Source organism: Quercus robur, chromosome 2, assembly GCF_932294415.1.
Source record: "Quercus robur chromosome 2, dhQueRobu3.1, whole genome shotgun sequence".
NCBI lineage: Eukaryota > Viridiplantae > Streptophyta > Magnoliopsida > Fagales > Fagaceae > Quercus > Quercus robur.
Window position 1 is genome coordinate 82,675,334 of NC_065535.1, and position 15,022 is coordinate 82,690,355.

The 15,022-nt window shown below is 36.8% G+C and overlaps 1 protein-coding gene and 1 pseudogene across 1 annotated transcript; one reads left to right on the top strand and one right to left on the bottom strand.

Moving 5' to 3' along the window:
• Nucleotides 1-28: 28 nt before the first annotated feature.
• LOC126704378 (serine/threonine-protein phosphatase 7 long form homolog) lies at nt 29-4,545 on the bottom strand. Its single transcript, XM_050403363.1, has 6 exons — nt 4,475-4,545; nt 3,637-3,748; nt 1,843-2,600; nt 1,452-1,542; nt 1,236-1,325; nt 29-841 (listed from the first exon to the last, which is right to left on the bottom strand). Exons 2-6 carry the CDS (start codon nt 3,745-3,747, stop codon nt 29-31), a joined length of 1,863 nt encoding a protein of 620 aa, XP_050259320.1. The 5' UTR covers nt 3,748; nt 4,475-4,545.
• On the top strand, nt 4,390-15,013 carry LOC126704388 (protein NRT1/ PTR FAMILY 6.2-like; annotated as a pseudogene).
• The last annotated feature ends 9 nt before the right edge of the window (nt 15,014-15,022 follow it).

Sequence of the window (15,022 nt, forward strand, 5' to 3'; positions counted from 1 at the left end):
CTCGATATTTATTACATTAAATGATTTGTCATACCGTGGGGCCAGCGTTGTGTCCTGCTTTGTGACCACCTGTCCCACAAGGAGGTGCTTTCATTGTACGTTTAGGTCGACCTTGTGGGGGTGACTGTAACCCAACAACCTGCTCATTCTCAACATGCACAGCTGGTTGTTTTGCTTGACTCCCAACAACTGCGGGGGAGGATGGTGTAGCAAATGAAATGTGAGTGCCCGTACTCATGGGATCTATATGCAGTCTAGGAGTGGGCATGAATGACATGGAGTGACTATGGGGCGGTACATGGTCTATATGACCAATGTTGTATGATGGGGATTGCGTGTGCATGACAGGAGGGGTTTGATTGAAATCAGGGCCGAGATCAAAGGATGGTGGAGTAAATGAAAGATGAGCAGGATCAAAAAATGTATGTGAGGTGTGTGAAGGGATCTCGGGGTGAAAAGATGCAGGAGTAGTGGGTAGAGAGATATCTAGGTCAGAAACTGCATGAGCAGTATGTGGAGGGATCTCTAGGGAAGGAGATGCATGTGGAGGTGGAGGGAACTCTGGGGCAGGAGATGCACGTGGGGGTGGAGGGAGATCTGCCCTACTGACAACCTGATGGGATGCAGCACGCTGACCATGGCTATGGCTGGCACGAGTTGAGCTCGTGCTTGGTCGTCCAGTATCTTCTGGCACTTCTGGATTTGCCCCATCGATATCTTCCAACGGAAGTCGAGCAGTTATACGGTGAAGGCGTTCCACTGTCTTAAGTACAGCTGAAATATGCTTGTACTCAAGACTGCCTACTGTATAAAGTCTCAACAACTTCTTGTGACTGGCAACCTGAAAGTAAATAAATACAATTAGTACATCATACTGAAGTTCCTGATACGCAACAAAAATTGAAAAGAAAGGTCGAAGCAATTACCATAATAATAAGTGAAGCCGAAGTGTGGTCGACGAACCTCTAAGTCACCCTATCGTACCAATCGAAGTATGGATGAGCAGGCGACATATCACCCTCTAGTCGTGCTCCAAGACATAGAGATCATGCTCGAGTATTCCATACTCGGATATGGCCATCATGTCTGTCCCTCCAATTCACCTCCACCTTCCCCCTCAGGTCTATGGCATGAAGGGCTTCGTCAGTATCAACATATGGGGGGGGTTCTTGTACCATCCCGAACTGACGAACAACACGGTCCGGTGTATGTTTCTCTACTAGCCAGAAACATACAAGCGGTACCCTTGCCGTCCATACATCCCTTCCGGCGACACAAAACGCAGGCAGGTGGTCTAATTCAGCTTCATATGGTTGCCACACCACCTAAAATAGTCAAATCAAAGGGCAGCACATTATGCAATGTTCCATATCTATGAGCTCTTTTACATTTATAAATACAATAATCATAAACAATAGTCATAAACAATAGAATAAACACAATGTTGGTACCTGCTTTGGATGCATACAATCTAAAAGCTGACGGTACCGGACCAGACAGATTTCGGCGGGGCTATTCAAGGTGTTCACAACCCACACAGTCCTACAATTGCGAAAGAGGGAGTCAATACTTGGAATTGAGAATATGAAGTAATCAACAACAATAAGTGATGGGCAATCGTAAATTTAATAGTACATACCACTAAGATTATACTAATAAATGATTATCTAAACATATGATTAGAGGTGGAGCTAAAAATTAATAAGACTTATATTATACATCAATCATAACATATGACCTCCGTGGTTGTCAAGGTTAAAATTTTATTTTCTATGTCTAACAATGTGTTTAAAATTATGGATTTATTTCCAATAGAGAGAATCGGTCAAGGAAGAGACTTACTTAATAGACAATGGAGAAGGTGCAAATGGTGGGCCATATGCACCATCTGGTGGGAGGTCCATCCTTGGGCACAAAAAAGGGAATCTGACCCATGCCCAATACTGAACTAGCAACAAGGCCCCACCAATCTGACTAGCACCTCTGTCGGTTGCCTTGCATAACTCTCTGTACAGCCATGCAAGGCAAGCGCTCCCCCAACTGTACTGAGGTGGATTTCGAAGGTTCCTCAGCATCTGCAACCACATCGTATGCACCCTATCACCAGACTTGTCGGCGAAAATTGTGTCTGCCAGGAGTGCTAGGATATAACACCGTGCATATTGATGCACAACCACCTCTGTTGCATCATCGGGCAACCCTTCGTCAATTTTTTCTAGTAGCTTCTTTATTTGGATCCTTTGTCCTTTAAGCGTGGTGTCATTAGTAGCAATTCCAAGCAGACTCTGACATTCATCTTTCCATGTCAAGTCAGTTGTTCCAACAATTGCCTCACCATCGATTGGAATCCCAAAAAGAACCTCCACATCTTGTAATGTGATCGTTGTCTCACCATGTGGCAGGTGGAAGGTGTGGGTTTCAGGCCGCCATCGCTCAACGAAGGCCGTGATCAGGTTATGATCAATCTCTCTACCTGGGGTCCTATACAGCCCCTCTAATCCAACTCTCTTCACAATGTCGACGATACGATCATCCACCACTATCCGGCGTCGTTTTCGGAACTCGTCATTACGACCGCGGCATTTCAGTGGCCCTGGATCCTGCACATGATAGAATTATGGTGATGAGATGCAATATGCCATAACCTTTGTATATATGATTGTAGTTATTGATCCCAAAAAACAAAAATAAAGCAATTATGAAGGGACCTTAAAATATCAACCCCAAAAAGAAAAAAAAAACCAAAAAAAAAAGCAACAACGGGAGAAAAATAAAAGGATGCAATGCACTTTATACATTTGTCTAGTAATGAAAGGCTTCCCATGCGACCAGCCTATTGCTGCCTCTAAACCAGGAAAAGTCAAAAGGCTTCTTAAAGCTATTTCATTAATTTAAGAAGCTTTAAGTAACTATCTTGGAATTTGGTTGTATTTCGTTGTCATAGTTGCTGATTTGTGTTTGTTTTCCCTTAAGCTCTGTTGTTGTCCAACCCTTGAATTTACTTAACTAAGTATTTTAATGCAAGTAAGAAACTCAAGTGAAAAGGGTCCTTAAGGATTTTATTTGATTTATGACAAAAGCTTGTCTTCAATATGATTCATTAAGCTAGGTTTGTTAGACAAGTTGTAATTCCAAATGGATTCCTAAATATAAACTTCTATGTTTTGCTTTTGGAACCTAAGGATCATATTTTATGCATGTACCATTGCTTCCAATCTCAAGCACATTTTTTTTAAAAAAATTTAGCTCTGTTTGACATGATATGGAAAATAAACAACCTAAATAGAGGAAAGTAAAAGAAACTAGAGGCAAAGGCTAGCGTTCTCAATAATAACAATAAAAATTACTGCAACAACCACAACCTGAACAACTTCTTGCCAAGCAACAATAAAATTATCACAGGTCACATTGCTTCAAACAAAAATAACTCTTATGAACCTAGGATTGCTTTGTTCATGTACACCCACACTAACAGTCAACCAATCTAACTTAACCCAACTAATGCGCATGACCATGCATTGAAAGCTAGTAATACCATTGACACTTAGAATTTCAGAAATGGGAAGAAAAAAAAATCAACATAATGTAAAAGGATAAGAAGAGAATATTCAGCAGGTGGTCGGTTTTCATTTTTACCTTGCCTTCCCAAACAGCGCACGCTCGATGTGTTTTTATAAACCTTAACACTGAATCGTCAGTGGGCTCAGGACCAAACTCATCAGGGAGCTGAGCAGGAACAGCAGCCATACTGCACGAAGTTTAGGGAGTCAAGAGTAATATAATCACATGTTAAATTGGCAAGGAAAGTGATGAACAAGAAAATGATTCAGTTTATTTTGACAACAAGCAGATGGTCCTCTTTACTCATAAAATTAATTTGGGCTACAATGAAGTTTTACAAAAGGTGACAAAAAGAATGAAGGAAAATCATATCCGCGTTGATTAATTTGGGCTACCCACATAGTTGGCCTTACTATTTTCCCTCCTACCAAATGGACCCTACAGTTACGTGCTACATAAAAGATCTGAAAAAATTAAAAAGGGGGGAGGAGTTTGTGGGGTGGGTTCTTAAAAGACTTTCTAAAATTGATTGTCTGAACTCACAACAAAACATCCAAACCAGGGTACAATGGTGAACAAAGCCTTTACCCTACCACCCCAACACAACTAGGTACGAAAAATCTCATTTCTACACTTCATCCTACCAAACATAATGTAAGAAATCATAAAATCATTTCAACATTGCAGCATTGCCTGTGTAGATTCATGTGAAAACTATGCAGAAGAAGTGAAGAACCAGATGTTAAAAATAAGACAATATAATGCAAAATTTAAATACCAGGACAAAAAATAAATAAATAAATAAATAAAAAATCTTCAATAACAGCAATGTATAGTAAAGCAGATGAACAAAGGTAACAAAGCAAACATGGCAGCCAAGATTTGAAATGCAGCAACATAGTAGAATCATTACCTGCAATATCACTATGCAACTACCTTCTCTAAAAGCTTATGTTGTGAAGCCTTTTCAAGCCTATTCCTGCAAGGTATAAAATGCAATTAGCACCTCAAATACGTATATATATGGATGAACATCATTTCTATGCTTATATAAAGAAGGAAGAAAGGAAAATAAATTTCTAGACAGACATTTTAATATATATGATGAATTTCATATTGTAATATTTAGGAGAGCCTTTTTTTTATAAGAATAATTTTATTGAAAAAAAGACTACATACAAAAAGCACAAAGCAGCCAAAACAATTACACGAAAAAAAAAAAAAATTATGTTCAATAAGAAAGAGACTATAAATGCAGGAATGGCGTCACTAGTTGTGAAACAAAGACCATAAAACCAAAAGACCATAAAACAATATAAAAAAAGGAATAAGACATTTAATGAAAGTTAAAGCATCATGATATATGTGGAACTGCCAAAAATGAAGAAATATGCTGATTTGAGAACTAAAACGATTAATTGGAAAGAGGAGCATTAATGGCAAAGTCCATTTACACTTGTATGAGCAGTTAATAACGTAATTTTTTAATTTCCAAATGATGAGAAATCTATCAATAGATTCTTTACATATGTACATATGTATAAAGAAAATCCCTGCCCTCTCGTTCAATGCCTAACAGAAAACCAAGATTAAAGAGATGTTTTTATTCAGGCCTTTTCAATGCCTCCTATATTTCTACAAATACGTTAGACCCAGTTAGATGCTAGTCATGACAAGAAAAAACTATCAGAGCAATTTATTTGCTAGGAAGGAACATATATCGTGATTATGGCAACTTCACACAAGATGGTGAAGAGTTAAAAGTTCATTGAAAAGGCCACATGATAAAAACCCTAGGTTCAAACAGCAATTCAATAAATAAGAAATCATGTCATCCCAGCAATCAATGCTACCTATTTACTGGTAAGCATAACTTGTGCATTCAAATCACAGAAATAATAAACATTTTATAAAAATAAAAATCCAAAAACCCATTAATAACTCAATTCACATTACACCCAAAAAATAAAAAAAATAAAAGAACATATAAGCAAAAATCATACAATGATATAAAAACCCAAAAAGAAGAGATCAAATGAGAATGATACCCTGCGGTTTGTTGGGACGGCGACGGCGACGGAGACGGAGACGCTGACGGCGAAGGCGACGTTTCTATGACGGCGACGGCGACGGAAAGTGAGAGACCGAAGCGAGATGGAGGGCCGACGGCGACGGACAAGGACGGAGCTGAAGAGAGGGAATGAATGCGACGGAACGGCGACGGAGCTGAAGAGAGATCGAGTGCGACGGAACGGCGACGGAGCTGAAGAGGACTGAGAGTGAGAGAGAGAGACTGAGTTTTTTGAGTGATGCACTGTGAGTGTGGGAGGGAATGAGAGTTTTTTGAACTAAAGAGTATTTTTTGAGAGAGTACTGTAAAGTGTGGGAGGACTGAGTTTTTTTGAGACTGTTTTGAATGAGAGTTTTTTTGAGAGTTTTGTTGAGAGACACGTGTGGCAAAAGAAAATAGAAATCAAGTCCAACGGACTTGATTTCTGTGTAGAAAAACCGCTAGTCGGTTTTTATACATACAAACCGAGTCTAATAGACTCGTTTTCTACACACAGAAATCGAGTCCAATGGACTCGATTTCTATGTGTAAAAACCGAGTGTATTGGACTTGGTTTGTATGCATGGAAATCGAGTTTATTTAACTCGATTTCTATGTGTAAAAACCAAGTGTATTGGACTCGGTTTGTATGCATAGAAATCGAGTTTATTTAACTCGATTTCTGTACGCCCATTTCCCACGTCGTTCACTGCAAAAAAGGAAAATCGAGTATACTAAACTCGATTTTACAACCCACAAATCGACTCCAATAAACTCGAATTGTTAGAAACCAAAATAGTTTAAAACGTTTGCTAACTAATGATATTGTTTAGATTTTATAGTTATTTTCTAAAAAAATCCCGTGATGCAGTGTTGAATGTGACTCCAAAATAGTTTCAGACGTGGTATCGCTGTATCCGGCTATAGTAATCAACCAGTGGCTATTGATAATGTTGTTGTGGGGATTCCTTTGAAGCTACAAGAGATTAGAATGGTGCAAATTTCACACGTAAAGCAGCAAAATAATCGTCTAGCACATATCTTGGCACATATGCCAAAAGAATTTATATTTATGTAATTTGGATAGATGAAAATATTAATATGATTGAGTCTACATTGGCTCAAAATGTATTAAATTTATCTTCCTTTTAATGAAAGTTAGTATCTTCTTATAAAAAAATTCAAGTACCAAGATAAGAGTAAAAGTTAAAACAACCATAAAGTAAAGCAAGAAAGAAACCAAAGTTTTAGAGAAAGTGCCGAACCTGAAGCAGCTACAAATAAGGGAATAGACTCAACAAAGAATAAGGTCCGAAGCTCCAATGAAGCTTAAAGAAAATCACTTTTTCATGTTTCAAATGGAGAGATGAGTACCAAAAAAAGATTGAGGTTTGAGATTGATTTTTTTTGTGTGTGTGTTTTAATTTCAGTTAGAGAGAGAGAGAGTTTGCAGTTTTTGTAGGTGTGGGAGAGATCATGAGAACTAGCAAAGGGTTTGCTATTGGAAATGGTAGGTAGTTTGTGAGAGAGATATGATAGGTAGCTTGGGCATATATAAATGAAGATGGGAACAACAAGGGCAATCGCTATTGGAAATGGAAACCAACTGTAGCAGCTACAAAGTAGTGATGAGTGCTGTTGTGTGGATGCTGCAGATGAATCCTTCTCAGGTTTTGGTCGAGATACAGCATCATTAGAACCTGAGCAAAGTGATTCCAAGGAGCCATCCCTCATGGAACTATTGTTGTCATCTCTAATTAGACAAGCCATTTGAAATTTTTTTTTTTAGTTGCCTAGTGCATTGAGCCTTCCTACTATAGCCAGATCCACTTTTTTGCTTTGTGGATCTTTTATTAATTTATTTTTTACAAGGTGAAGAATTTTATTCAGGAAAAAAAAAAAACCACTACAACACTACAGGGCAGCCTGCCTCCCTCTCCCTCCCGATGACATCAACAATGTCAAAAGAACCATAAAAATTAAACTACAAAACAATGACCATTTAGCAAGAGAGTGAGCGACCACATTAGATTCTCTAGGTACCCACCTTAAAGATAGAAAAGGGAACTGGGAACTTTGAATGGCATTCTCAATTGTCCAAGGGATGGATATCTCTGCCCTGTTCTGTGATGGATTGGCAGCAGACTTGAGAATCGCCTTCCAAGATGATTAATTGGTGCTGAGTTTAATGACACAAAGTTGTAAAGCCCAAAGAATTGCCTCTGGTTCTGCCGAGAGAGGGAAGGTGTTGTTCACTTTCTGGGTCTTTCATATATTAAAATGAGTACTTCATAAATATATGTATATATATAACCTGCCTGAATTAAAGTGGCCGTTCAAGTAACATAAAACACTAGTGAAAAATCTCGATCTTAAAGCACAGAGGAAGGGAAAATGAATACCTTTGTCAAAGATGCAGTTGATCACAAGGGTAATCCAGCTGATAGGACCAAAACAGGTAGTTGGTTGTCTGCGGCTCAAATCCTAGGTACATTACACTCTCTAGTATTGTGTGTGTATATATTTATATTTTATGTATGTTTTTTAGCTACATTAATTTTCCCAAATGTTCTTATTTGAATCTTACGGTAGTTTATATTCTTTGTTCTGGGCCAAAACAGGTGCTTCACATTTCTATTTCCTTTTCTTTCTTTAAAAAAATAATAATAATAATTCGATACTCACAGACTCACAATGAGGAGGAGAGATTTGAATCTTAGACGTCTCAACATGCAATGATTTCCATTTCTATTTTTAATGCATATATATGGATTGATTACAACATTTAATTATCATGAAAAACTATTAAAATGATTCAGTTTATTTTCTAATTGGTTTTAGTCTTAACTCTAAACTAAAAATTCAAATATTTTATAATACTTGTATTGATTTCAATCATTTTTCATGGTATTGAAACGTGCGAGAGACTTTCCTCAATGGCAATAATTGTGAACATGGTGACATATTTAGTTGGCACAATTCATCTGCCTAGCGCAAGTGCTTCAAATTTTGCATCAACATCAGGGGGCACATCATATTTTCTATGCTTGTTTGGAGGCATTGTTGCAGATTCTTTCATAGGCCGATATTGGACAATAGCCATTGCTGCTGCAATTCATGCAGGGGTGGGTATTCTTTTAGCATGTCAACTTGCAATCCTAATAGGATATTTATATACTACACTTTTTCTTTTCTTTTTTAATAAATTTTAATCTAAGTATTCTGCTTTCTTGCTTGCCAAGTTCTACATTTGATGATATTTGTACTAATAGATTGTCAACCGGGATGATAAATTAGGGAACATGTTTGTTAGCCATATCCACTGCTTTGCCAAATTTAAGCCCACCTCCTTGCAATCCTGCTTTATTCAACAAATGTACAAAGGCCAACAGTCTTCAAATGGGCGTTTTCACCATGGCTTTGTATTTAACTAATATAGGAGTTGGTGGAATAAAGTGAAGTGTAGCAGGGCTTGGAACAGACCAATTTGATCAGAAAGTTGACAAGGAAAAGGCTCAAATGGCGCATTTCTTCGATACGTTCTACTTTGTTACCAGCTTGGGTACCTTTTTGGCAGTTACAGTATTTGTTTATATACAAGATCAAGTGGGATGAAGCTGGGCATATGGGATTTGCTCGGCCTCAATGACACTTGCTCTCTTGGTCTTTCTACTGGGGACTAAAATATTTAGGTACAAGAAACGTTTAGGAACCCCTATAGTTCAAATTCTTCAAGTTATAGTGGCCGTTGTAAAGAAAAGGAAGGCAGTGTTTCCATCTAATGTTAATGCCTTATTCGAGGACCCTTCTCAGGAATCAAGAATATATCATACAAATAAGTTTCGGTATGTGACCATTAGAATTGCTGCTTATTTTTAGAAGTTTGCCGACAATATTGTTTTCTTCCTCTAGGAAAATAATCGCTTCTCTTAGATTATGCTTTTCCTTTCCTTTTTTTTTCCAAACCCCTTAACAAGTTTTCAGAACATTGATCAGAATCGTAATAACTAAATTTTGCATATAGTGCCCTCTCAAAAGGGGAAGAAAAAAAATGCATATAGTGCACTCCTATTAATTTCTAAGTGTAAGTGGTACAAAACATATCCTCTTGTGATTTGGAATAGAGGGGCACAATGATTTTGATAAGTTTCTATGATCAAGATTTTCCTATCAAAGAATTTTTTTTTTTTTTTTTTTTAAAGAGGGTAGCAAGTATTTTCTTAGACAATGGGGCTGTAAATTTCTTCTTTCTCTCTTTTTTTTTTTTTTTTTTTTTTTGGTTAAAAGGACATAGATAAAACAAACTAGGAAGCCAAAATGGCTAGGTTCACGGCAGACAGCCTACAAAAATTAACCCCATTAACATCAGAGCATAACAACTCCTTAACAAAGTTTGGGGCTGAATCAAAAGTACAAAATTCTTCCTCCATTATGCTACCATTCCTTGCAAGCGCATCAGCACTGCGGTTTGCTTCCCGAAACACATGACTCACTCTGGCATGAGGAATTCGGCTTAGCAGCAACCTGCAATCCACCAGAAGAGTAGTATACGCTGCATTAGTTTGAGAGTTAGAGTTGATCAAATCCACAACAACTTTTGCATCCAATTCAACTTCAAGATTTTGGATGCCGAGTTGAATAGCTAAAAACAATCCATCCCTAAGAGCCCAACACTCTTCTTTCTCTATATTCAATTAATTGATTCTCTAGTACAATGTGTTTCTAAAAAAAAGATTCTCTACTACACGTCTACACCAATAACATGGATTTTTTTTTCAAACATAAATGGTAGCCTTTAAACTTGTCCACCATACACACATATAGGGTCTCTTTGGAATCCGCTTATTTTGTTGAAACTGAAAACTTTTTGTTGAAAGTACTGTAATTAAAGGTAAATGTTAGTTGAAATAGTACAGTGAGACCCATGAATAGTAGCAAAAATAAGTTGAATAGTAAAATAAGTTGGAAAAAAATAAGCTAGCCAAACAAACAAATAGTTACATGCAAATAAATGATCCTAAAGAACAAGAGATTAAAATACATAAGAAACTACCACATGCATAGAAAAAAAAATACAAACTACTCATTTTCACTACCTACAGGCCTAATTAACAACTGTCCTAGAAGATTTGTTAATAAACTATTTTAGAAAAGTTTTGACATACTTTTATGAAAATTATAAAATATCGTAAAAAAAATTACTTCTTGGATCTATTGGTGTACTGAGTGCCCTATCATTTAAATTTTTAATGAACATGATAATAAATACATATTTAAATTTGTAACAATAATGCTGTGAGCATAATGATTTCACAACAAAGCATAAGTGGCAAGCTATAAATGGTAGGTATAAAATTGACGTTAGTGGTAGGCTTAAATGAGGCAAAAAATTTGTTTACACCCAACGTATACAACTACAAGGTCCACATGCCATTTTCACATAGGTTTTATATGCTAGGCGTCAGGAGCAGCGTTACATGGCAATGAGGGGGTTCAAATGGACCCCTTGACTTTAACCAAAAAACAATTAAAAATATTTTTGTATACCTCGACTTAAATCTTGCACACCCTGATCACATCAACTCAGCCTAAAATCAAACAACAACACATATCACAAATTACAAACCTCTCTCCCTCTTCTTTATTTGAGTATCTTAATATCTCTGACTCTAAGAGTAAAGAGCAAATGTTTGTGAGTTGTGAGTGTGTCTCTCTTTATTTTAAATTTATGTTATATATATGTGAGTGTGTGTTGGATACTAATTGTGTGTGTTATTTATTTTTTACAATGTTAATTTGTGTGAATTGTGATGTGTGAATAGTATAAATATAATATAACTTCATATAATTTAATAATTAGGAAATACAAAGAATTTGTTACATTTGTGTGTATTGTTATTGTGGGGGGTAAAATCTGTCAGCTGATGTTGGGCCATAGTACATGTACCAAGCCCAGCCACGATAAGAAGAAAAGGCATGGGCGTAGGATATCCCATCCCAACCATGACGGGCCGGGCCTGCTTAGGGGCGTCCGAGGAGGAGTACCTCCTCGGACTCGCCAAGTGAGTGTCCAATTCGCACTCCATACCTGGCGAAAGGTCACCCAATACGAAGGAATAGTGCGTGACGTTCAGGAAGGGGGGCAACCACAACTGCCGCATTAAATGCCAAGGAACTACTTTTCCAGCCGCATTAATGTGGAAGGGACAGGAACGCAGAATCATCTTGGCCAGTGCAACTCACAGAAAAGAGGAATGATGACCTATGGGACAGGCACTCAAGTAGAGGGTCAGATGGTTGACAAGTGTAGGGTCATGATCTTAGGAAGAATGCTATATAAGAGAAGGAAATCCCCATGGAAAGGGGATCGCAAGCAGAAAGAAGAAAAAGATAGGAAAAGAGAAAGGAGATAGAAGCAGAAGAAACAGCCCCAGGGACCGTTATTCCAAAAGTTTGAAGGAATATCCTTACGTCCAACTGATTGCATGGCTTGGACATAACTACGTTTCCTCTGTCAAAGACCTAGTTCTGTAACCTACTCTCTACAAATTCATTGTTGAGGGACTTTTGGGCCAGAACCACCCGCCTGTTGGGCCTGAGCTCCAAAACCGCCCCCCTACAGTTATCATGTTATAATAATTTTTGTTATAAAGTTAGTGATTCAAGAAAAAAAAAAAAAAAACTAGTAAAGTTTGTGATTGTTTAAGCATTTGATTGACTAAGTAGAAACTTAGTGTATTATTTATATATAAATGAGTGTGGTTGTATAATCAATAATTAATATAGTGCTAAGTTTTGGTTATGTAGTTTAAAATATTTTTATATAAATCAATAACAAATAGAAAATGACAACTGCATAAAAATAAAAATGTTATACAAACTTAACAAAATAAAATGGTCACATTTATCTACGTTGACAATAGATAATAATAACAGATAATGAACTAACATATAACTATATAAGGATTTTGAAATATGAAAACTCGTAAAAGAAAATTATAAATTTACATGTGTATGTTTTTTTTTTTTTTGCTTTTGTTTTTTGGAGCCAATAACTCAATAAATTTAATTTCTCTTTTTATTAAATTTTATTTAACTTAAGTTCTTAATAACCTTCCTAAAAAAATTCCTATAGCCACCACGGCCAGGCATATATTATACTTTCCCTCAAATGAGAGTTTGTAATAATTTGCCACCTACAATTTGTGAAATTATTGTAAAAATATTGTGTTTGTAGCATTAATTACTCAATTTTAAATTTTAATAGGAACTTTCGGATAGAATACTCCAATAAAAAAGCTGACAATAAAGATTGTCAGAATTAGTCGTGTCAAAGATATTTCAGGAACGATCATTTCAAAGTTAACAAGTGATACTTCCATGACAGTTGCTTGGACAAGGCGGCAATCATAACCAGCAAAGACTTTGAAACTCCAAATCCATGGAGACTTTGCACAGTTACAAATGTGGAAGAAGTTAAAATGTTAATCAAATTATTGCCAATTTGGGCGACAACAATTATCTTCTGGACGATACATGCACAGTTAGCTAGCTTCTCAGTGCAGCAAGCTGCTACCATGGATAGATCAATAGGAAATTTCCAAATTCCTGCGGCATCACTCTACGCCTTCTTCGTTGTGGCCATAATGATCACTCTTGCTATATATGACCGCCTGATTATGCCTCTCATGAAAAAATCTAGAAATAGTCAAGTTACATAAATGGTGAACTTAAGATTGGTGTTCTGGCATTCCTAAATGAAAAAATTGCATCTATTTGTAATAAAAGTAGTAATAAATAATTAAATATACTTCAGGGTTTAAGAGAAGAGAGACAGAGATATGAGTCTGCCGGTATCTAAGAGAAGAGAGATAGAAATATGGGTCCATCAGGATCTGAGAGAAGAGAGACAGAGATATATATTTTTTGAATTGGTTTTAATAGGGGTAAAAAGGAAAACAAATGGTGTTAATGACATTTGCTCCGTTAAGTAGTTATAGACAAGTGACTGATTTTGAAAAGGGTACTACGTCTAACTCAGTTAAGAATGTGATTCAAGTCATAAATTACAATTTTTTTTGTGTCCAAAATAACAAATTTTTGACAATTAAAAATATTTATTTATTTAATTCCTTTTTTTTCCTCTTTTCAGGTTTAACAAATTTGCAAAAGGTAAAACAATATATTATTACTAGCAAGTTCTCAAGAAAGAGCAGTTTGGCTTCTCTGTGGCAGTTATGCTTCTCTTCCTTGTAGTATATGGTTTCCCTTCTCTTTGAGAAGGATGGTAGGTTCTCAAGTATAAATTTTTTGCTTGGAGATTTGTTTTTGCTTCTAAGTGTGTCAGTTTCTATTTTGCTTTCCTTGTTTTACTTCAAACCGTGTCAGTATCTGTTCCTTTGTTTTCAAATTGTGTCAGTTTGTACTTTGCTTTCTTTGTCTTATTTCAAGTCGTGTCTGTTGTATCTGTCTCTTTGTCAACTTCACTTGTCTTAATGATGGATTTATCAACTCGCTGGAAGAAGTTATCTTTGTCAGAATCTGAAGAAAATCAGGTTGCACTGAGAATGAATAGGAAGAAGAGAGATTTTATACTGGTAGGGAAATTCCTCACCCGTAGATCATTAAATATAGAGGCTGTTGCAAAACATTCAAACCTTTATGGTGCACAAAAGGAGGATTCAATGTCACAGTGGGTGGTGAAAACATTCTGTTGTTTGCTTTTGAATTAGAAGTTGATGCGGAAAGAGTTATTCAAGGTGAACCGTGGGCTTTTGACAAACAATTTGTGGTTTTTGAAAATTTTGAGGGTTTTGCTCCTATTCACACATTGGGTTTTAAATCAACAGCCTTTTGGGTGCAAATTCATAATTTGCATTTTCCCCGCCAAACTGTTGAAACGGCTTTTAGTATTGGAAAGACTATTGGACCTATGATCAAACCAAAAGATTTGGGAGAAATGTTGGGGCCGAATTTCATGAGAGTGAGAGTGGTTGTTGATGTCTCAAAGCCTTTATGTAGGGGAAGGAAGATCTATTAGGATAAGGATAATGAAGGGTGGGCTGCTTTTATTTTATGTATGAGAAATTGCCGAATATCTGTTACTGGTGTGGGTCTGTTTCTCATGATAATAAAGACTGTTCTCTCTGGCTGCGAAGTAAGGGTACTTTGACTGTAGCAGAACAGCAATTTGGTCCGTGGATTAGGGCTTCTCTTTTCAATCAAGCAAAAAAGACTTTTGTTGCAGTTAAAGGATATGATCATGTGAACAGTGGTGCTACAGATGGCGTTGCTGGTGTAATGAACGATTCAGTTACTAGTGTTCCGGGATTGAATGAGGGCTTTGAAAACACAATCACCTCTGATTCCCGTGCTACAAATGAGAATAGCTTGGTGCCTTGATGTGTGGAG